Consider the following 23110-nt stretch of genomic DNA (forward strand, 5'->3'; position numbering starts at 1 on the left):
AGGCAGGCCATGCCCATGCCATGGCCACGGCTCTGGGGCAGGCATGAGGCCTTGAGGCTAAGGGCAGCATCCCAGCCCTGCCAGGCAGACGAGAAGGCTTCCTGGCCATGCAGAGCACAAGCCTTGCTCATGCTGGCCAGGCTCCTGGCCCAGCACCGTGCGGCCTTCAGGAGAGCAGACCTGGGCAGCCCTCCCACTGCTGGCCTGTTTACCTCATCCCCACCACCCAGACAGCACTGAAAGGTGTTGTGAGGAATTTCTCCATCTGCTCTGCCCTTCTCTGCAGCTCTGGGCATCGCATGCTCAACTTCCTGTCACAGGAAATAGGAATTAATGCAGAGAAGTCCGCGGCTGGCTCTGACCAGCCAGCCCCTGCCCTCCAGAGTTAATCTGCTGCTGTTCCTCCTATGGGCCCAGTGCAACACAGTATTAGAGATGGAGACACAACCTGCTTAGGCCATTTCTTGCTTCCCAGTTTCTGGTGTACCCCCATAATGAGTTTCTGAAGTTGAGTTTTAACTCCAGTAATTTCCAGATATTTGATGTGGGGAGCGCATTCTCCTGGGCTTCTCCAAACACAACCCTATGATGAATCCATGTTTTATCACAAGCCAGAGTGCACACAGAAAATTTTCAACCATTGAGAGGGACAAAAAGACATAATATTAGCCTGAAACAATTGCACTGAACTAAAGCACTACTTCTCTTTCCTAGATCTACTTTTAAGAGCCCTGTCAAAACAGGCCTTCAAACACATTTGATTGGGTTGGGGCTCATCATGCTGTCACCAACTCACTTTTCATTAGGCTGTTGCTCTCTGTTAGCCTAGCCAAGCAGAAGAACTCAAACACATGCACAAATTAAATCGACATCCAAACTCCACCAATATACAAAGCAATTTAAATGATATTCATTAGAGCGATGACAAGTCCTGATGAGGCTTTCAGGAGCGCAGTCCTTCAGCTTCTGCCGACTCAGTTTCATGGTCATTGAGGCGTAACTGCAGTGACTGTACCTCCAGTTTAGAAAAAAAGGAGCCGAGAATACAACTGCACTTCCTGACACACCTACCTCACTCTCCCTCTGCACAGGTTTACAGCTGAGCAGATTTCAGGCTTTCCTCACAGTTCCTTGCAGGCTTTATATGCATGCACGCGTTAACAAATCCTCTTCCTTTCCCCATCACCTACAAATGCGCCAATTAAAAAGAATTCCGTTTTCAAGTAATTTCATTTCACTTGGCTAGAAAGGTCACTAACTCACAATTATGATGGCTATAAACATGTCCCCCGTTTCCTACCATCCAAGCATGAATGTGATAAGTAGAAGCTTAATAAAGAAGTATTTTTCATTGTTAATTTATACTAAAGTTTAAAAATTACCTTCCCTCCATTTATATTTTTGATATTAAAAAAAAAAAAAAAAAAAAAAAAAGATGGACACTGTCTTCTCCTCAGGGAGTGGAACAGAGCTGACAGGTCTAATACAGGCTTTTCTACAGTGCCAAATCATTTGAAATTATTTTCCTTTGCAACCAAAATCCTTAATTCAGGCATCAAGAGGTAAGAAATCAGGAAATTAGCTCACTCTGTTACCAAGACCACTTTGCCACTTTCAAGTGCACTAGGGGAGAAGTGCACATCTGCACCCTTGTGCGACATGGTGAAAGCCCAGCACGAGAAGCGAGGGGCACCCATACCACTGCAGCCTGGCTGTGGCAGGAGCCCCTGCTAGGTCTGACCAATCCCACTGTTCCCCCAGGGCTGGGAGATGGGGGCATGACTGCCACCGCCCTTTCTTACTTCTCTTTGCTTGTTCAGGGACTACCTTTTCATTTCGTTGCAAAGACTAACAACTTTAAAACCACGATACAGCAAAACCTCTGGCCTGGATGGTAATTTTTAATTTTGCTTTTTAAACACTCCTACACTTTGGTATATAGCATGATTTGCAGTTGTGTAATTTCTTTTTAGTAAAGGTTATATACGTGAGGTTGATGAGTGGTCTGGACATATCCATGCATCCCCAAATGTGCATCAGATTTTAATTCTCTTAAAATTCTCTTAACCAGAAGCGTGTTTCAAGCTATAAATATGGTGAAGTGAATCAAGTAACAGCTGCTGAGGAAGTTAATGTGTCCCACCTAAATATCATAACATACTGCTGAAAAGCAAACAAACAGCTACCCTAACATGTAAGCAGGATGCTAAGTAGAAAGACCTATAGATCTGCCTGTAAAAAAAAAGGGGTTTCTTTAACACCACCACATTTGTCTATGTACTAGATAATGAATACAGTCCATAAACTAAGTATCATAAAGCTAAGTATTAGTAAAACTTAGTCATCTTTTTCATGCTGAACATTCACTTAAAATTATTGCCCCAAACCAAGTTCTGAAAACAGATTGTAACCTCGCTGATTATTCCAAGGCTTTCTGACCTATATAATGATGTGTTAATACATAATTCTGCTCCTTTTCATAAATGACCCTGATTCTTTCTTCCTTCACTGGTAAAAAGAAAAAAAAAAAAAAAGGCTCATGCAAATATTCTTCAATGAGGGCTGAAGTATTATAGACATGAATATATACGAGCTTTACATTATTACAGGATAATTACTGAAAACTCAACTAAATTCAATGCTACCACACCCTGAACAACAGAACTGCTTTCATATTCAGAGATAGCAGTCAGTAATTATTTCTTGGTCTCTCATTTGCCTACAGCAGGTCAACCAAGGGCTGGAAGGCACATCTTGGCACCAAGTCCCAGAAGAGAATTTACTGGGCCTTTTAGCTGGAGAGTATATGGATTTATTAGTAATACCTAAGGGAGTTACACAGTGTTTCCACTATGACCACCCAGTCAAGTATACATGGTTAGTTCACACAATTCAGCAACAAGTTCTGTAACTTTGGAACTCTTTTGTCTACTTTGTGTGATAAATTCTCATTCTATGACCATTTCCTGTATTCAGCTCTGTTGAGCAGTGTGGGTAACTGAGTAGCTAGCAAAGCTCCAACATATTGTTATAATAAAAAGTTACCTGAAAAAAGTAGGCAAAAATAATTGCAATAATTTGATATTTTTCTAAGAAATATATAAGGCTCTCTGGAGGTATATTTAAAAATATAAAATTTATTAAATTTAGCTTTATTACCAGTTGTCTCTGTCATCACTTGCACCACAGTTACTTCTTTTTCTGTTGCAGCTGAAAAAAGAACTTGCAAAATTAAAGGTTCTTCTCTTCTACACGACAGTACTTTTTTAAAATCTCAAAGTATAGCCAAAATTTTGCTGTCATAAAATGCAGAGTCATATCTGTGTCTAGCTTGATATACCAAGATACATAGCTGCATTAAAATGCAACAAATAATTCCCATACTGATAACACTAATCTGCTTTGGCTTAGATAAAAAAATCACAAACAGTGTTTACCATGAAAGCAACCACATAATTAAAACAACATAGTTTCAATACAAAAATAAAATATAATCAAGTTTCTAGAAAGATTTAGGTTTCAGAAACTCCCTTACACAACACTAGCTTACAGGTCATATTTCAGTTAATTACAGATTTCTTGCTAAAACTTTAAGATACATTCACTGTGGTTTTTGTTTTTGTTTCTTTTTTCTAAATGTTGACTTCAGCGAATAGCTCTCTAAGACTCTAAGATCTGGCATATTGATTTCTTGTTGTGAAGTGAGCTGTTCAAGCTCCATTTAAGATTTTCATCTTGCATGTAGCCCTGAGCACATCATAGCACCATAAATTAGTTAAATTGCACATTTATCACAAATGTTATTTTAAGATACTGCGTAAATGTGATGGCTGGAAGATATACAGTATGCTGCAACAAGCCACTACTTGGGTGGGGTTAGACCAGGGTCACCTTTACACACCTGTGATTTAAAGCTCTTCCCACCCATCATGATTTCATTTTTAAACTCTTTCTTGAGGTATTTTGTTTTCTCTCACACAGTCTGCATCTTTCTAAATAAAATATCAAATGCAAAGCAAAAGTTGGAATTCAAATGCAAATTTTACAATCCTGCATTTATAAATTTATGTTTAATAGGACAAAAAAAATAACATAGCTAGGTTGGTGATTTGGTTAGCACTAATAGTTACCATGCCAATATACATATCAGTGTATGGATAAAAAGGACATTATTCTAGTTAATTGATTCTCTAAATTCTTCATAATGTGAAATCACATTGGTATGCCAGTCCTGGAGGTTCGGAAATGCAAGCTGAACTTTATTTTAATATATTTGAGATATGCAGCTCCTGACTAGACATTCATTTGCAAAGTTCCAAGCATGTTTTAAAAATACATTTTAAAAGTCATTTCTGCTGCACGTTAATGGACATGGCTGCTCCCTGTATTTTCACCTGCTGCATCTCCTCAATGCACATTCTGACCCAGAGAATCAGGCCCTGGAAGTGACTTTTATCAGACTGGATGATGCTACATGGTGTTTGCAGTCATCAATTCCTTGTCTATTTTTTAAGAATAAGGAACACCACACAAGACTGTAGTCTCCTGCTTTTACTCCCTCCCAAGTCCTAGATAACAGTATTGCATGTGGAGCTTTTAGCATTACTATTGTAAGTCAATGATGCATCTTAAAAATAAATTGATAGACAATATATGCAATAATCTGTCAGTTTCCTTATGCGTGAATTTCTGTTTTGTAACCAAACACTATATTTAAGCTGCTCTAATTTTCAGAGGAGGAATTCTCTGCTGTAGATGAAGAAGCCTGGCCGTATTTAGATTTAGATCATATTTGCAAAAAATGAGGAGGGCCACCAGGGAGGCTTCATAGAAGACTTTGGCTGGCCAGGTTGCCTCTCCTCAGTACCTGAGGGGCACTCCTGGGACAAGGTAGGCAACCAGCAAAACTGCATGCTATGATTTTATTGCTGGAATTTGAGCTGAAGCCATAAACATTGACACACAAATGACCTTAACATCAGATACAACTGTGAGCCAAAAAAGATGGGAAGAAAACACAGCTAATCATTAATCCCATTCATTCGGTCTTTTTAGCAGTATTTGCTGCAGAACGCACAGAACGCAGTTACACTTGTGAAGATGTGGCGCTGGCTTTCACAATTAGAGTGAGAGGAAGAAGGGAAGAAAAAGCACAAAGCAGATTGAATTAGTCGCTTATTGGAAGACAGGTTTTTTTTTTTTTTTTTTTTTTTTTTTTTTTTTTAAGAAAAGAAAACATACTGTACAAATGACATTCGGATGGTAGCTATTACTTGAAACATGATTCTTAAGTGCTGTAATGGTGATTTTGATTCCCCTGTAACCATTTCTAGACTCCAAGTTCACCTGACTGGCAAAAGACATTATTTACATGCATAGTAATATAGGTACTTTGGAGATGTAAATTGTTTTCAGTGGTTTTGATGGGGTGACCCGTCAACACCAGAAGTCTGTCATTATCATATAAATGCTCTTGCTTGTTTGCGTTTATTTGGCATGTGTTTATTCACCTTCCTTCCCTCCCTTGCTATCTGCTCTGCGTGTTGTACAGCAGGAGAGGGCCATCAGAGGATTCACTTCACAATCACAAAGTTTAAGTCGTCAGTTGCAGGTGACTACTCCTGTCACTCTGAAGTGCTTAGTGGTGGAAAGGGCTGTTCTAACCCATGCAACGCCTAGCGGTGCCACTTGTGGACTGTTCAATAGGTTCAGGAAGGCGTGTGAGTATCAGCATCCCACTTGTGCTGCATATGCAGCACAGCAAAACAACTATTTGCTTTGCCACACGTTGCTTCTAAACCCTGTCTTCACAGCCAGCCTTACCTGATGCATAAAAAGGAGTTATAATGCTCATTTTTTTGTTGGGGAGGGGAAGGAGAGAAATGGTTAATGCAGCCTTTGAATAAGTGCTACCCTGCTCTTTAAATGCTAAAGTTCACTAAAACTCCAGTGATTTATGTGCAGCTTTTGACTGCCAGCACCTGGCAGATGAAGAAACCTACTCAAGCTTCAGTCATAAACAGATAGCATACAATTTAATTTTAATGTGCTCGTTAGTCGTAGCACATTTCAGACATAATTGTGAATGCAACACAAAATTATAGCAAAAAGACAATTTTAATGCTGCTGTAGAAAAAAAGGTTATATGAAGAGTCATATAATGGTGCTTCATTGTCAACAACAAAACAGGGCACAGAGTGCATTACAGTGTCTGTGCTGTTTACATGCCAATATTTTATACATAGATTCTCATATGGTGTCAGCTGTCAGTTACTTCTGCAAATTAACTGCCAAAAATGGAGACGAACAGAATCACTTAGTGTGCTGGTAACCACGGGTTACCTTTCATATGCCTAAAGATAAAGCTGCAGTATGGAATCTTGGGAGAATAATTAGGCAGAACAAAACAGAAAGTTACCAGTTGAAATAAAAAGGCATTCTACAATAGGAAATAACAACCAAGAGCGCTTATAAATAAGTAAAAGAGGTTATATCACAGAATGCCTCATAACTTTTAAGCAAAGTACTACAGTACAAACATTTTAAAGGCTTTATCAATGTTTAGGAAATACAGTACAAGTTTTCAAATAGATTTAACCCTTTGAGCACTGAGTTTGTTTTGAATTTTCTCTTTTTATTTGATTTTATTTTTTTTACTAATAAATACCTTTAGAAGTCATGTTGTGCAAAACAGTTATAATGCATGCCAGGAATGCAGTCCATGGCTTCTGTTTCTTCAGACAGTTTTAAAAAAAAAGAAAAAAAAAAGATAGCAACACTAATAAATATGTATAACTTAAACATGAACCTCTATTAATATAGATGTACTGTATGGCGAAACAAAACAAAACATACTTTGCTTTAAGAATAATGTTTCTGAATACTCTATAAATGCTATCTGTGGTATCTTTCATCATATAATTTACAATGTTTGGATGTTAGAAGAAAAACAGATCTAAAAAATGAAATATACACTATATATAAGTACAGTTCATACCTGGGGCTTATCAGGTACAAAAAACACTGTTGCTAAAAATGCTGAAGAAAAAGAAAAATAGCATTAACCACAATCACATTTTTCATAAAAGATTTTGAAATCTATACAATATATACACCTATGTTTCAATGTGAAAATTATATTTTTAAATTTCAAGGTGTGAGACACCTCTGCATAAGTGGAGGTTCATATTAATAATAAGAACTAAGCTGGTAAAGTGTTTTTTTATTAAAAAAATAAAAATAAAAAACAACAACAAAAAACATATCCATACATTTTTACCAAATTAATGCAAAAGTGCTTCAAAGTACTCAGAGGGCTAAAGATTATAGGGTGAGAAATACCAGCACACTTAGGTCACATGAAAAAAGTGCACCAGAATTAGTTATAAATGCTTAATTAAACTGTCTGTTAATGCATGCAGCTTGATGCATCAGAGGGATGCACAGCAACTAAATCCAATTTACACAAAGTTCCAAACACTTACCACTGCATTTTAACCTTCATATTTTACCAGTAACAACAGCTGATTATGCACCTCTATTTAAACACTGTACAGTTATACAAAACAGTTCAGCCCAGAGCGACTCTGGAGTTAAAATAAGAACATGTGCCAAGAACTAAACAGTAGCTTTAAGGCGTCTTTGACAGTTTTCCTCAAAGCAAATTACAGTTATTCTAATCAAAACCAAATGCTACTGCTTCTCTAACTCTGAAACATACAGAAGATGATCCTCTGGTGACTTCCCATGTGTTTTACTAAGATGAAGTTTAACAGCATGCTTGCTTGCAAAAGTCCTGTTACAAAGTTTGCACTGGTAAGAAGTTCCAATATCTTCCTCTGGAGAGGATGTCACCAGCTTTTCAGACGGTGACTTTGCTTGTGCTATCTGATTGTTAATCTGTTCACTGGACAGTTTGGACAAGTCTCTTAACCTGAAACCCAGATGTGATTCAAGATGACTGATATAAGTTGAAGGAGTTCTGATCTGTGACGCACAGTCATTACAAAAGAACACTGGATGCCCAGTGTCCAAATTTTTAAGGAACTTAGTTCCCCCCGTCCTTCGGAGCTGGTATTTCACATTGGCTAGCCAGTGGCTAATTGTGGTCATTGAAAGTCCTGTAAACCTGGAAATGTGCATTCTTTCTTGAGGGCTCAAGTCTGACATGATGTATTTACCCTCTGAAGTCTGCCGTAAACTAGCTGCAAACTGGGCCTGCAAGATGAGCAAGTGCTGAGGGTTCCAGTTAGACTGACGTCCCTTCCTTTTCTGAGCTGGTGTACTCTCTTCTGGTTCCTCTATTGTGGTACCATCAATGTCAGATTTCTCAGATATGCTGGAAGGTGTGGAAGATTTTGATGTGTGACTTTCTGTCAGGTTCTTCAGCATATCAGATATATCTGACAAGGCATTCTCGCGTAGCGGTGAGTTTGACATGAATGACACGACTGCAGATGTCTTTGCTGTTGTCACTGTAGATGAAGAAGATGCAGAAGATGTCGATGTGGATGACAAAAGCGCTGAACCCAAAGAGCAGCTTTTGTCACTCTTGCCTTTCGTCAAATCTATGGGTTGGTCATTGTTGACATGATAAAAATAACGGTCTAAGTGGTCCGTTTTTTTGGACTGTAGAGGTGGGGTGGCTACTGCAGCCTTTTCTGCCAAACTATTGCTCATTTTAAAAAGCATGCTCATTGGGTCCAAAGCAGGCAAAGATGGCTTTGCAGCCTTCCCAAGGTGAATATTCATGACAGACTGCAGTGCACTTAATGGATTTACAAATGGCTGTTCAGGAGGGTGATCAGTAATGATAGCTGTGCTGCTACTTAAAGAACTTACAATTGATTTAACGGGTTCTTTCCCATTTTCCACAGGTTCTACAGTTGGACTGTCCTTGCAGCCATCTCTCTGAGGGACTGGGCTGTTCTGCTGGCTTTTAAAGCCACCATCATTGGAGGCATCCATTTTAAGGGGTTCACTGACTTCACTACTGCATGGTGAAGGTGTTGTACGCTTCATTGGAGAAAGCTTTCCTTCAGGCTCTTTCACTTTCTCCTCCACTTTAGCCACCTTCTCAGTGACTTTCTTTACCAATTCTTCCATGGCGTGAAAGTTTGTTTTTGGCACAGGTGAGGTCTGGCTGCTTGGCGGAGACACCAAAGGCTGGTTTTTAGATGGTGATACTAGTTCATTGTTTCCAAACACAGGTTTTAACGGTGTACTTTTGCCAGATGAACCCAATGATAGCTTCATCATATTTGGCAGCTGATAGGCAGCATGAATGCTGGGGTAGCCACCCCAGCTTGGTGTGCCATTCTGGGCCTTATTTATAGCTGATGTAACTGTGTTTTCTAAAGATTTCAATATATCTAGTCCCCCTTTAGGGCTTTCTTCTAGGTCATTTTCAGTCAAGTAATGGTACTTTGAAGAAATATCGTATTTCTCCTCATCTCCACTTGACTTTTCTTTGTCCTTCATTTTGTCATCAGCAATGCTTCTTTCTTTATCTACTTCTTTTTTTATTTCAACATTTAATTTAGGGGAAACACTAGATGGTGTATTGGAAGGAGATGTAAAAGTGGTGGCAGCTAGTGGCACAGACTGGACTTTCTCATCTACTAAGGATGTTATTGTAGGTGTTGCTGGGGCTTCTATAATTGGCTTCCCTTTTTTCATGGCAGAGTTAGTGACTTTAATAAAATGTCCCGTCACCATCATGTGAGCAGTGAGTTCCTGCAGAGTGTCATGTGAACTTCCACATTCCATGCACTTCAGAATTTGAGATTTCCTTGCCTCAAAGTGCCAGGCATAGCTCGCACCATTCTGGTGACCATAGCGATTATTTGGTGTAATGTAGGGATTGGAATTCTTTTGAAGTGCATCATTGGTATCCAAGATTGTTGCTTTTGGTGTCCCACCTGTGGAATCTGGAGAACTTGGAAGTTCAAGCTCTACTGATGCTTTCTTTCTAGGAGCTGGGATAATTTTTGCTGCTACAGGTGTAACAGGTTCCTTCAGAGGCACTTTTTGGTAGTGTTTTGTTTTGATCATATGAACACTCAAATCCTGAAGAGATTCAAATGAATGACCACAGTACATACACTTTAATACTTTCTGGGCATCTTCTTTCCCTTCCATTTCAAGCAATGAGCGTTTACGAGGTTTGGACCATCTTTTAGGGTTATTGTTATCAGTTTCATGGTTGTCATCTCGATAATGTCCTGTTTCATTCATGTGCACTGTTAATTCTACTAAAGTATCATAGGCAGCACTGCAGTCTTTACAGCGGAATTTACTGGCTCCAGTAAATATAGAGCCATAAAGCTTACTGCTTTGTCTGTACAATTGAACTGTACTAAAAAGGCTCGGTTCAGGAAGAATTCTGCTTTGAGAAACTTGCTGCAGTGTTTTAGCCATAGCAGTCTGGTGCCAGTCAAAGCTGCCACTTCCACAACTGCTGCTGCTGCTGCTGCTACTGCTGCTGCTACCATTGTTTTTTTCTGAAATCGGCTGGTGAATATTCAAATTGAGATTGGACCAGTAGGAATTGGAGAGAAAGTTATTATAGACAGCTTTCATTTGTTCTAAACTATCAGATACAGTAGAGTCTTCGAGTGGTATTGAAACCTCCTTGTTCTCTTCTTCATTTTTAATAGAACTGCTCTCAAAGTCTGCCATGCGGTCACTTGTCTCACTGATGTGTGACTCACTGTCCATTTCATGGCTAGAAAATTCAGCAGCTGGAGAATTTTGGTAGCTTTGGCAGTTCTTACTGAAGTCTTTCTCTGGACATATATATTTTGCTGAAGGCTCACCATCAACTGTGTTTTCATCAGGTTCCACATCTTCTTCCACCAATGCTGCTGCTTTTAGTTCATCTGAAACATAAGCTATTATGAAGAGAAGAAAATATGTTAGTTTCTACCGATCGTACTTTCACTCAAGTGTTTCAGCCAAAGAACTGCACTTATTTGTAAAATTAAACAGTTAAAATTTAGTGTTTCTTCTGAGCAAGAAAAAAATCTGCTCTTCAAACATAATTTGCCACCTTATTCTTCTCAAGGGGCAACAGCTTGAAATTAAAACTAAATTTGAAATTAATGAAGCACATTCTGGAGGTGGCATTCATTTCTAAAGTAATAAATTACTTGTATCAACCTCAGAGACAGCAGTTCCTGTCTGTCAATTAATATGTCTTATGCTTCTCCTACCCCTAATGCATTTCTTAACAGACAGATTCACAATTTAAATTAAGCAAGCATTTTTTGCTCATTACAGTTTTGAGACTCAATCTTTAATAAATATAAAGTACAAGAAACATCAAAAATTCCTACAAAGTAAAAAAAAAAATAAATCCCCAGTTGCAATAATTAAAAAATGAGATTTTCATGAAGTTATCATTATTAGTAGTTATCATATTTTGAGAGGAGGAGACAGTAAAAACAGGTGACACAACCTTCTGAAACAGCTCACTGACAGCAATTTGAAGATATTCATTATGGGTGTAACAAATGACCCATTCACATTTAAGTGTACCTTTCTCAACAAGAAAGCCTATGCAGAATTATGTCAGGAGCTAGTTCAAGAAAATTGGTATGCTGTACTCATTCTTGCTGTATAAATATATACGAGACCTTCCAGTGGACCTTACAAATGTCAAAGTGTTTGCTCTTTAGACTACTTTGTCAATATTTACTCAGCATAAACTACACAGACACCCAACAGGGATCCTGTCTTTTTTTCCTCCTCAAGTAATGCAACTGGTGATTTAAATTTAAGATACTCTTCCTAAATAGGATAGTTGAGAACTGACAGTAAACATGTTCTATTTTTCCACAGAGCTTCTGTGCACGTATTCTACAGATATTAAGTCTACCTAAATTTTTCCTTCAGGAAAGGAAACTACAGTAACATTAGGAGAGGGATCAATAATTGATCAAAATAATCTATTTCTATATAGTGCATTAATTTACAGCTAAGAAAGCAAAATAGATCATGACTGTCCTGTATTAAGTGGAATTTAAAACGTGCTTGCAATCTATCACAAATTTAATTATAAACTTGAAAAAAACATGTTTCCAGTAGACTCTGTGGTTGAGGACACTTGACTTTTGACCTTCTTCTCTGCAACACAGCTGGAATGTATGGGTATCTGTATTGTAAACACCTTAAACAATCTACAGCTTGTTTATTCAGGCAATAGTGCTAAGAAGATAATGATTAATATCCCAAGAAGAGGAAAAAATGTGGGAGAATACTATAGTAGATGTCATATATACAGTATTGAACCTTGCAAACTTATTTCAGTGAAAATATGTTTATGTGTTGTCAGAAAACCAAAAAAGACAAACAATTGTTAAAGCAAGAATGTAATCAGGCTTTTAGTTTCATAAGAATATTTCTTCATTCTGTTAGGAAATACAAAATATTCATTACTATTTCTCACATGAATGAATGGGAACAAATCTTCCTCTAAGCATGGAAAATTATAATCTGATCTACAGAATAGCAGCTAAACCTTTGAAGGCACAAACATAACACAATAGTAACAGGTAATTGTGATTACATGATTTAAGCTCAGGTAATTTCAACACATTTCAAGAAAATTCATGCAGCAAGGCTCCTATTTTTAACATTTGGAAGAATGTAGTTTGAAAGAATTAAATTGAAAACTTTAAATTATTATAAGATGTTTTGAAGATGCTGATAACATCTTTAAAAACATATATATGTGCTCTCATGAAATAGAACGTCTCTCTTTTTCTCTATTTTATGCTTTTTCAGAATGTTTTGAAAGAATTAAACAATCCTTATTTTACGCGTGCTACAGTCATGCTGGCAATCTGTAGTCAGAATCAGTGCCTACCAAGCAAATACATGCAATGAAGCCACAATAATGAATTTATCATCTAACAAGATGGATTTCATACAATACTTTCATTCCCTGATAGATGGTACAGATTGCTTTTGATTTTATTTGTGCATTCATGTTTCTAAACTCTACCAAAGTCTTCAGCAAAATCTCCAGCAAAGCAGACCAGAGCTCTCTAGAGCTAAAAAAAAAAAAAAATTAAGTAATGACTAGTAACTTGTAAACAATTGACAACCAACTACCTCCATCTGAACTATGCCAAAGATCCTAGTGATAAGAATGAGGAAGGATGGAGGGAAGAAATGACTGCATGAACCTATGATTTGGAAGCAAATGTACCCTTTTTCTCTTCCACCTTGTCGAAACAATTTTTCTTTTACTACTCTCATTCCTTTGCCTCATGTGAAACTGAAGACTCCCTTTTTAAGAGGTAAAGAAAATCCAAGGTTATTGAGGTTATTGTCACCCTGCCTGCGTTAGAATGATCTTGTGCACGCCTGCAGTCTGAGATGAAAGACCAAAGCACCCTATAAATGTACCTTCACTCTTTCTGTCCACTGGGTACTAGCACGAGCGTGTGCCACCCACTCCCACACACCACGTACCAAAGCCCTGGGCTGGGTCCCTGCATGCCACTGAAGTGCTCCCACCGACCAGTGCTCACCAACACGGACAGGGGGCACAGAACCAAGTCCCTAATTAGTGTGGTATTCTTTACACTTTTATTTCTCTTAGCGCTGAAATCTTGTGAATTTTGTTTGGATGAAACACTTGTATTGTCACATTCACCGTTTCTTTCAAGAGTGACTTTTACATTAGGGAAAACCTCCAGCAGGCGGCTCATTTAAATGTAAATCTATTTACCTTTCATGCTTTCTTTGCCCTTTTCACCAACTATCAAGCATATTTGCGTGTTAACCAGGAGCTGCCTCTTCTATAGCTGTTCTCCTTCCTAAACTCAAGTTGTGAAGCCAAGTTGTGACATCAGTCTTTGATCCAGATATGTGGGAAATAAGGAATAAACAACAGCGTGGAATTTAACCCAGCAACCTGCAACTTTAATCAAGTGACAGTTTGAACAACTCCTTCTGCTCCCTGCACAAGGGAGAGGAGGGATGAAACACAACATTACCCCCTACTTACTCAACCAAAGGTGTATACAAGCGATGACTGTGTTCAGGGAAACATCTCAGCCTAAGACTTAAGACACGGTCCTAAGCAGTTTGTGCCAGTAGCTTCTAACATCTTATTCCAAGGGTTGGTCACCTACCACATGCCTTCAGGGCTGAAGTATGGCATCAGAAGACAACCCATCAAGTCTTGGCCAACCTGCAGTGGCAGACTCAGCCATTCTCAAAGGTTTCTGCACCACTACAGGTAGGTTTACAGTGGCTGAAGAGCTCACAGCTCCCTAAGGCTTTGTCCTCAGAGAATCCATCAGCAGGTAATGGATGCACTTCCTCCTCAGAAAACCCAACTGAATTGTTATCAGCATGTGGGAAAGAAGGGGATTAAGGCCAAATTTTAGTCTCACACCACAGGGGAGTATGGGATTAAGAGCACTGGAGGAAAGGAGCCCAACTGCAGCTAAGGGAACCTCTGATCCAGTGTGAGGTTGTGCCTCGCCACAACCTGCTCAGAGGGAGATGACGACTGGCATTCTGTCTGGATGCAACAGACAGAAGGATGAGGAGGGCAGTGCTGAGAAACTTCTCCTTTGGTTAAGTACCTACAGGAAGAGCAAAGAGACTATGAAAATGGAAAATAAAATCAGGAAGAGATGGTTAAAAATAACAAAACAAAATAAAAAAACTTTTAATTGAGATTCACTGCTGACGGAGAGATTGTCTTTAAGAAGCACTATCTCAGTCCATATTTACTCAGCTGTTTGCTTCTTATTAATAAAAAAGAGAGACTCCTGGTTTGATATGTTTCAAGTGTAGAGTAAATGTTTGAAACAGCAGGGCATCTGTACAACTGTTCTTCAACACCTTGACAGCAAAGTCTGAGGGGAAAAAAAAAAAAGACTTTAAAGGCAATTCTAACAGCAGAAGTTAATAAGAATGGAAATGAAAGAAATTATGTGCTTCTGTATTTTTGTTTTTCTTTTTCTAGTGTAAAAGAAGAATAAAAAGTCACCATTCCCAAAAAAGTCTGTAGTTTACATCTTGCAGGACACCATAACACACAATAAACTGCCTGCAAGTTGACAATGTTGTCACTGTGACATATCTGACAAAAGATGGGCAGTGGTTTTGTGGGGAGGCCCTCAGTTTCTAGAGATGAGGATATCCAAGGGATTATTGAACCTATTGCAGGTACAGCTATTGAGACGTTGAGAATGGTTCCCTCATTAATATTTATTAAAATTATTAACTAAATTGCAAGGTAAAAATGAAATTAACACATTTGATATAAATACATAACTGTAAGCTGTGGTATAATGGAATTCGTTTCCATACAAGGGGGAATTACCTTCAAAACCAAGCTATGGATCATTTCTTTGCCAATGGAAATAAATGGTGATACATCACTACCCAAAATGATTTAGTGCATATTGTTTATACACTAATACACTCATGTACCTCTCTCTACACTGACACCACAGGCACTATAGACAGCTCAGACACTATCCAAAGCCAGAGAAATGTCATCAGCCCATTATGTTTTTGCAGAGCTGGAACAGCCACTGCTCCACTGACCTCCCAGGCCAAACTTTGCCACCTCCCGAGGTGCCCACTAGCACCACAGCCCCTGGCTCGAGCCTCGTCTATGAGAGCTCCTCGGTAGCACTCAGATGAAAATGCGGCCTGGCTCTCCTCCCTTCCATGGCAGCATACACGCAATGTCCACAATGTGGTCAGACATGCACCTCAAGTTTCTTTGGAAAAACAAAACCCTAGCATTAAAGACATACTTTACTCTTCTCCCAAACCCAATTAATTGCAGAATTCTTCTCACATTTCCTGAAAAAAATGCATCTGAGACCATATATTTTGGCTTGGATCTATCCAAATATTTCATTGCTATACTTTTGCAATGTCTTAATTATGATTTTTTTTTTTTTTGCCAAGACTTTGATTTTAATTAGCTTACCAGAATATATTTAAACTAGAATATAAGCTCTTTGCTTGAAAAAGTATCAAAACATTCAAGTATTCTTCCAACATGAAAAAATGCTTGACTACAAGTTCATCAAAACCATTCAATTTCTTGGAAGTATTTTGATTTAACCAAATGGCCTTTTATTAAAAAAATGCAACCAACTTTATTACTTATTTATGTATAGTTTGAAGTCATCGTGTAATGCTAAAGATCATTTCCCAAACCACCTAATTTTTGATTGCATATTGAAACTTTTAAACCCTTAAAAAAAAAGGGAATCCATTTACGTCTCACACTTCAAGAACAGAACAGACGACAGATGCTGGGAGCTGGAAGGCTCTAGCCACCTAAGAAATTACTTGATTATTATTATTATTTACAATTTGAGTAACCTATGAAAAAAACCTCAAGGAGTCTACAGTTTCTGTGGGATCATTCAGAGTCAAGATGGGGCATGGCCTGAACACAAGTTAAGAGAAAGCCAACAGCTTTCCTGAGACGCTTTGACTGTGCCAATGGACATTATACACAAAATTAATGAACAGAGGCAAGAGAAAAACAGCCAGTGGATGGAATCAAAGACCTAATGCAACTGTAGGCATACAAAATAGTTCTATCAGTCTGTTAGAAAACTCCCACTCCTCAGGCCTTCCACTTACAGGAAGAAAGGCAAACATCCCACCCACGAGTTATTTCTATACAGAGTCTGACTGATAATTTGCATGTAGCTGAAACTATGTTTGAGACTTCACCATGTGGCAGAGATGTCAGTATATTCCTAGTGAGGCAACAGAAACAGGAGGCCATAGTGGCTCCTGGTTTACACGAGTGGCACATGACTACACTGGCATGGCAATGCTGATCAGCCAACACCTTGAGCGGGACGTTTTTTTTTGTTAGAAAGGTCAAAGGTTCTGTTTCATAAGGGCAGGACTGTCTATTATGGGAGATAAATGTCATTTCCAAGTGGAGAGGTCAGCACTGCTCTCACCTGTTGGCTGAAGTAGCTGGTACCTTGCACCAAGGCACGATCCTACTCCAAGATTATTCTGATTATTCTGCCCACTGGCAAGGTCAAGAATATTAATTTGTAACATGTTAATTTGATGTGGTGTGCATGGTTCATGCTAGTTTAGCTGGATTTTTGTATGTTGATACATCTGCAGACTTTGCATGACAATAATATTGTAGTATGAAGTTACTGGGAATCGGCACGGATGATGCAACACAGCATGCCAATTTAATGGGTAGGTATCATTAGGCACTAGAAACTTTGAACTGTACTTGTGTTTGTTCCTTTGTGAAAATACTGCAGCTGTCTGATACAGAGTTCAGAAACAGGCCAAAAGCACCCTGGCCTGGTACTACATTTGGAGCAACTTCTGAGAGTTCAGATCAAATGTTAAGTGCTAAGAGTTGAGAATTACATGGACAAGAATACTCAGGGAAGAGATGATAACCAGGACTGAGTTCATATATCATTAACGTGTGGACCACCTAGACTCAGTAAAGCAAGCACCTCTTCCTCATGTCACTGTATTCCATAGTCCCTTGCCTTTCGTGTACTTCAAAGGAGGGTACAGAATTCAGGTCTCCTGTTCAATTCAGACTTTACGCTGACATACAAAAGGTATCATAGAGAGAACCTACAAGTAAAAACAGTAAACATTCAAAATTTTCTACTAATTCTGCTAAAGCAGGCATTCTTTTTTTCTGGAACCTAATACTGCTCAGTCTTTTTTTTGTTTTTATTCCTGTTAAAAGCACACATTCATATGCTATCTCCTTCATTAAATACAGACCTGAAAAAATAGAATGCCATTATATTAAATGCTGTCTTAGGAATGACTTCGCACCATTGGCCATCATTCCACTTTGGTGTTCAAAAGCTCCAATGACTGTTTTACTCTTCACAGCAATCCTGTGGAAGAAGCATTCTTACTCACAGTTTATAGCTATGGCCCTGGAAATCCAAAGTTAAAAATAACTTGCCCAGTGCCAGACAAGAAGACAAGTAAAGAAGCCTGCAACTCCTGTAGGTTAATATATATAACACAGTTATTTACACAAAGCATGAGAAAAAAGCTTAAATCTGTGTTTTTGTTCCTACGTTCCTTCACAGTATGTTTATGCGAGTGCAATTTATGTGTGTAACTGAAGAGAATTGCTAGTTTTCAGCTTAAAAAATTACTAAGGATAAAATACCCAGTGAAATGCCCACATGTACACATACTGTGCAAAATCTAGAGCCTGTGGTTAAAAAATCTCCACCGAACCAAGCTGCTAGAATCCAGTAAATGCTGAATCTGCATACTGCCAGCAAACTCCTTATCACAATGGGGAAAATAGGAAAGGTTTTTGAAATGAGGAAAGGAATTGTCACAACTCTTATCCAAAAAGCTTTCTGCTCCCAGCACAGAGCAAGACTCCAGGTAAGCTGTGAATGTCTGCTCTACCAGGGCAGCGTTGGAGATGTAACACGATGGATCATGCCTCCCTCCTTGAAAGCCATGCTCTGCCTTAATTTCTGCCCGGGACCTGAACTCCCTGAATTCAACCTGCTGAGCAGAGTTTTTCTAAAATCTGCTCAAATTATCCACCCAAGAAAAGTAACACCACGTCTTCCTAACATGGAAAACAGCACAAGCTCATATCACGCTGCAGTGCACATAGGGTTGTGTGAGGATCAGTCTGAGATCTGTCTCACTTAGAGAGCAGATCTGCAGGAAGTTTCTAACACGAAGGGATCTGAAAATTGACAAAATCTTTCAGAGACTCAAGGTCCAAATTACTCCCATGTATAATGTACTGAATCATATGGGTTTTAAAAGAGAATTCCTCATGTAAAATTTGCTATCGGATGTCAATATTGTACAGTTGGAAGAGAACGCCATGCTTATGAGAATAGCTCAGAGGGTATGGCTGGTCAGGAACAACCAACTTTTTTTTTGGTTGTCCTAAATTTGCAGTCACACATACATGATAGAGCTGACTTCCAAAAATACTGCTGCGCAGAAGCTGGGAGGCAGTTTATGTTCCACTCTACGTGCCCACGGCTGACAACCAGCAGCAACGCAGGATCACAGCATCCAAGTGGAAAAGCTGAGAAACACAGTGGGCTCCTGCATGGACAAAAGGCCCTCACTTGCTATCTTGCATTTGGGGGGAGTAGACATTTTGACAGCCCCTATGAGCATAAGCCTGAAATTTCTGTCTGATCCTGCTGAAATAGAAAAAGGAGAAAACAAGGTCTTGGCCTTCTCTGTCACTGCAAAAACAGTCTTTCTCAAGCACTATTGAGACTAGATCAAGTAGGTAAGTAAGAAACAAGGACTGTGAACACCCAGTGGGAATTCTCAATTGCTGTTTGGTTTGAGTAGTTTCACGGTCATCAATACTCACAGAGTACCTTCCTCTTCCTCCCCTCCCCACCTCCAGGTTACTGGGGAAGGCTGGGGAAGGGGTACCCTTCCTGCAAGAACACCAGAGTTACAAACGCACATCACACACAGGGGCACACAGCTTCCCGCTTGGAGGGTTGAGAGCCACCTAACAAGCCACGGAGGGGAGACAACACCAGGGGAAGGATTCAAGAGCCAGACACAAACTGTTGAAGTAAATAGCTCACAAGCAGCCCCACAGTCTGAAAGCATTCACATAAACTTAACAAATACAATTACAATGTGCATTAGTAACAGGAAAAAAAATCTACATTTTCTGTATAAATTATTCATCACAAGTAAATGTGATCCACTCCGAGACAAAACTGGTTTTGTGTTGGTTTCTAAGACAGTTGCTAGGTGTGAAGTACTACACACATGTTAGAATTTCCCACTCCATGCAAGCACATATTACAGCAGGAAGCACATACTACAGCTTGATTTTGATTTAGGAGGGACACTGGGTTTTGGACTCTTCACAGAATTTTTCTAGGCATAGAATTACCATTTCCTCTAGTAGACAAAAATGTTTACTGGAATACACAAAGAATAAAAAATAAATGGATTTTTAAAAAATTATTTTTAATAAAAGTCACTATCAACATACTGATAAGAACAAGCCAAATTATCTGTGTGAATTGGTACTAAAATATGCAGTGACACAACCTCTGCTTGATATCAGCATTTGGGTGGCATCTTTTAATCACTGAAAAGCACACAGGGCATTCACCAATCAAATACAAGATTCACAGCCAACTGCAAGATAAGCAGGCATGAGCATAAAAGTTCTCAATATGGCTCTAATAGCTCTTAATTATTATAATCCTTCACTGAGCAAACAGATGTTTTAAGGGAACTTTACTTTCTTCAAATGCAGTAATCAAACCATTCTGCTTCTGCCCTGCCTCTTTTCAGTAAATGCTTTGTATACTGGAGTGGAAATAGCAAATTTAGTGACAAAATGACCATTTAATTGTCACAGAAATCTGTTTCTGAACAAAACTGATGTTGTCATTTCTCTTTATCCACATTTCTCTGAGCCTTCTGATTGCAGTTTAGAATTTTTTGGACTAAAAAAATCTTACACCTTACTTTCTATAATCTTCCCACATCCTTGGTTGCTCCAAATCTGCCACATCTTACAAATTTTACAGTGACCAGAACACTGGCTTTGTATGTGTTTAACCATACTAACATTAACACACATCTCGACCTGCAGCCTTCATTTTTCTTGCAAACTTGAAATTCCTATTGATGCCCTTTATACAGTAGTTTCAATAGCTATTTTGGTTGCAGTGACTACTTACAATAAACTCCATACAACTGTATGAATGGTATAGGAGAAATCCAAATGATTTCAATCACAATTTCAGCTATTGTGAACTTGTACTTATAATGAAGTTTCTCCATGAAAAAAAGGAGTTCACTGTGGGCCAACAAAGCTTTGTGTCCTTTCAGAGTTTTTATTCAGCCTTCATTTAAGAAAAACAACTATTGACTGCTACATGAATCCTAAGACTTAGAGAAAGCAAAGATCCCAAGGCTTACCTCTACAAGATGGCCCCAACTTGTTTTGTATGGAAAGCAAAAAAAAAGCACTGAATATTCATTTCACTCATTTGCTAACTATACTAATATGCTCTTTTGTAAATGAGTCTCTATCTAGCACTAGCTATTGAACTGAAGGATATTTTAATAGGTGGGTTTTGCTATAATGCCACGCTAAGATAATGTGCTGGAAACAAATGGTTCACTGATTCCTGAATAGAAAATTTGCTGGAAAACCCTGAGAACTAGAAGATGAGGGGGGAGAGGATTAAAATGCTTCTTCAAAGCCACCAACCAAACCCTTGTCATTTTTAAAAGATGGTCCTATGGCACAATATGAATAGTTTATAGCCACAATTGTGAACATTCAATGTCATATAAGAAAAGACACTTGTCAAGAGCCTTTCCCTTACAAGCACCCTCATCATGACCTGTGTTAATGAAGTTAATTGAATTTAAGATCAATAATGGTTAATTATTGCAATTTGACATTCTGAGATAAATGGCTTTAAGACAGAGAAATGTGTGTGTATGTGAATTCTCTCCAAGAAGGTGAACACGTTACAGCCTAAGAGGGATCACACACTCCTTCCATTGATCCTGGTACAATCTGATCGACCTAATCCTCTGATGAATGTGGGCTTTTCACAGCTACAAGTAAATGTTCTACAAGACTACTCTAACCCTTGTCACTGACCAAATCTATATGAGCTGTACACTACAAATCTATTGAGATAGATTAAAGAACTGCTGTAGAAACAAGAGATGCTTCAATAAAGATGAAGGTTTATTATACTAACTACAAACATTGCATGCAGTATGTAATTATGAATGCTTATGGATTATAAGAGTTTAATTTTAGTCAGTTGGATGTAAGTGGTCAAAACTGAACAACAGTGTGAAATTATAATAATTAAAAAAAAAAAAAGATAAAAAATAATCCAACAACAACCCTGAATTTGATGACTTATCTGTGAACATTCATCAGTAAGTGATTTCAAAATCATCCTTGAAATGTGCAAGATAACAAGATGCCCATGCTCATAGACAAGTATTTATTTCATAAAGTCACTCATCAACCCACTCCATTTATTTTTTTGCCTTTTTTTTTTTTTTTTTTAAGTTTACTTTCTTAGTAGTTCCTCAACAGGAAAACATTTTTTCAAACATGTTAGTAATGATATTCTTATATGAATACCGAACTAGTAAAATGACCACTTACAAGATTTATAATGACAAAGTAAATGTCAAGGAAAAAGTATTACTGATTGCAAAGCAGTGACAATAAAAGCCGCTGAAGAGTTCTGTCAAAATGTAAGATTATGCAAAAACACTATTGAGAACACTGCTAATCATCCACTCTTGTCAATTACTTGAAGGGTATCTGACAGCATATTTACATTAAACACATTTCAGTAGCAAAATCCTTAATGCTGTATCAGAATATTTTCATTATCATTATAAATCCTCTAAAAAGTCTTTTTACAGCAGAGTATTTTAGCAGCAAGAATGTAATATGTATCTCTGTAGCAGGTAGGGGCATCTATTTCATGCTATTGTAGCTAGACAGCATTTGAAATAATACAAAGACTAAATATACAGGTGAGATGGCAATCTCCATGTTCCCTTACCCAGTGTAGGTACTTTCAAAGTAATAGCTTTGTAGGAGTCTCAAACTAAGCACAAATGAATGATCTGTCTTTGTCTGGCCATTCGTTCAGTCTTTTACTCCTCATGTGACTGTATTTTACTATGACAAAAAACATTATCAAGCAGACATTTTTTCTCAATCTTTGATTGCAACTTACAATTCAGCTGCTTTATGAGGAGTCACATTAACTACCAGTACCTTTCACCCACCATGGAAACTTTATTTTAGTTATGTCTATCTTATACTTTATGGAACCCTTCCTCCAAAATAGAGAAATAAATGAAATGTAATGAAAATGAAATGTTGATCCTTTCCATGCTTCAGCAGGCATTACTAAAAAAGCATACATAACCCTGTTGGATGCGTAAAACAGTAAGCACATAAAAATGAACAGAGCATAAGCATGAGCTGCGTTTTAGAAGGAATTCATCGCAACTTAGAGGAAGAAGGATAATCAGGTCTGTTATGGGTTGCAGGATCCATTCACAGTCC

The 23110-nt window shown here is 38.3% G+C and overlaps 1 protein-coding gene across 3 annotated transcripts in view; it reads right to left on the minus strand.

Annotated features, from left to right (window-relative positions):
- Positions 1-6098: 6098 nt before the first annotated feature.
- Positions 6099-23110, minus strand: part of TSHZ3 (teashirt zinc finger homeobox 3) — a 67009-nt gene continuing 49997 nt past the window's right edge. For all 3 annotated transcript variants that reach the window (XM_084533082.1, XM_084533083.1, XM_084533084.1), the window contains one exon: positions 6099-10892. In XM_084533082.1, the coding sequence (XP_084389208.1) occupies positions 7693-10892 (3200 nt within the window). In that variant the 3' untranslated portion in view covers positions 6099-7692. The remainder of the gene's footprint in view (positions 10893-23110) is intronic.

The sequence above is a fragment of the Aythya ferina genome (assembly GCF_964211825.1).
Source record: "Aythya ferina genome assembly, chromosome: 12".
NCBI classification, from domain to species: Eukaryota; Metazoa; Chordata; class Aves; order Anseriformes; family Anatidae; genus Aythya; species Aythya ferina.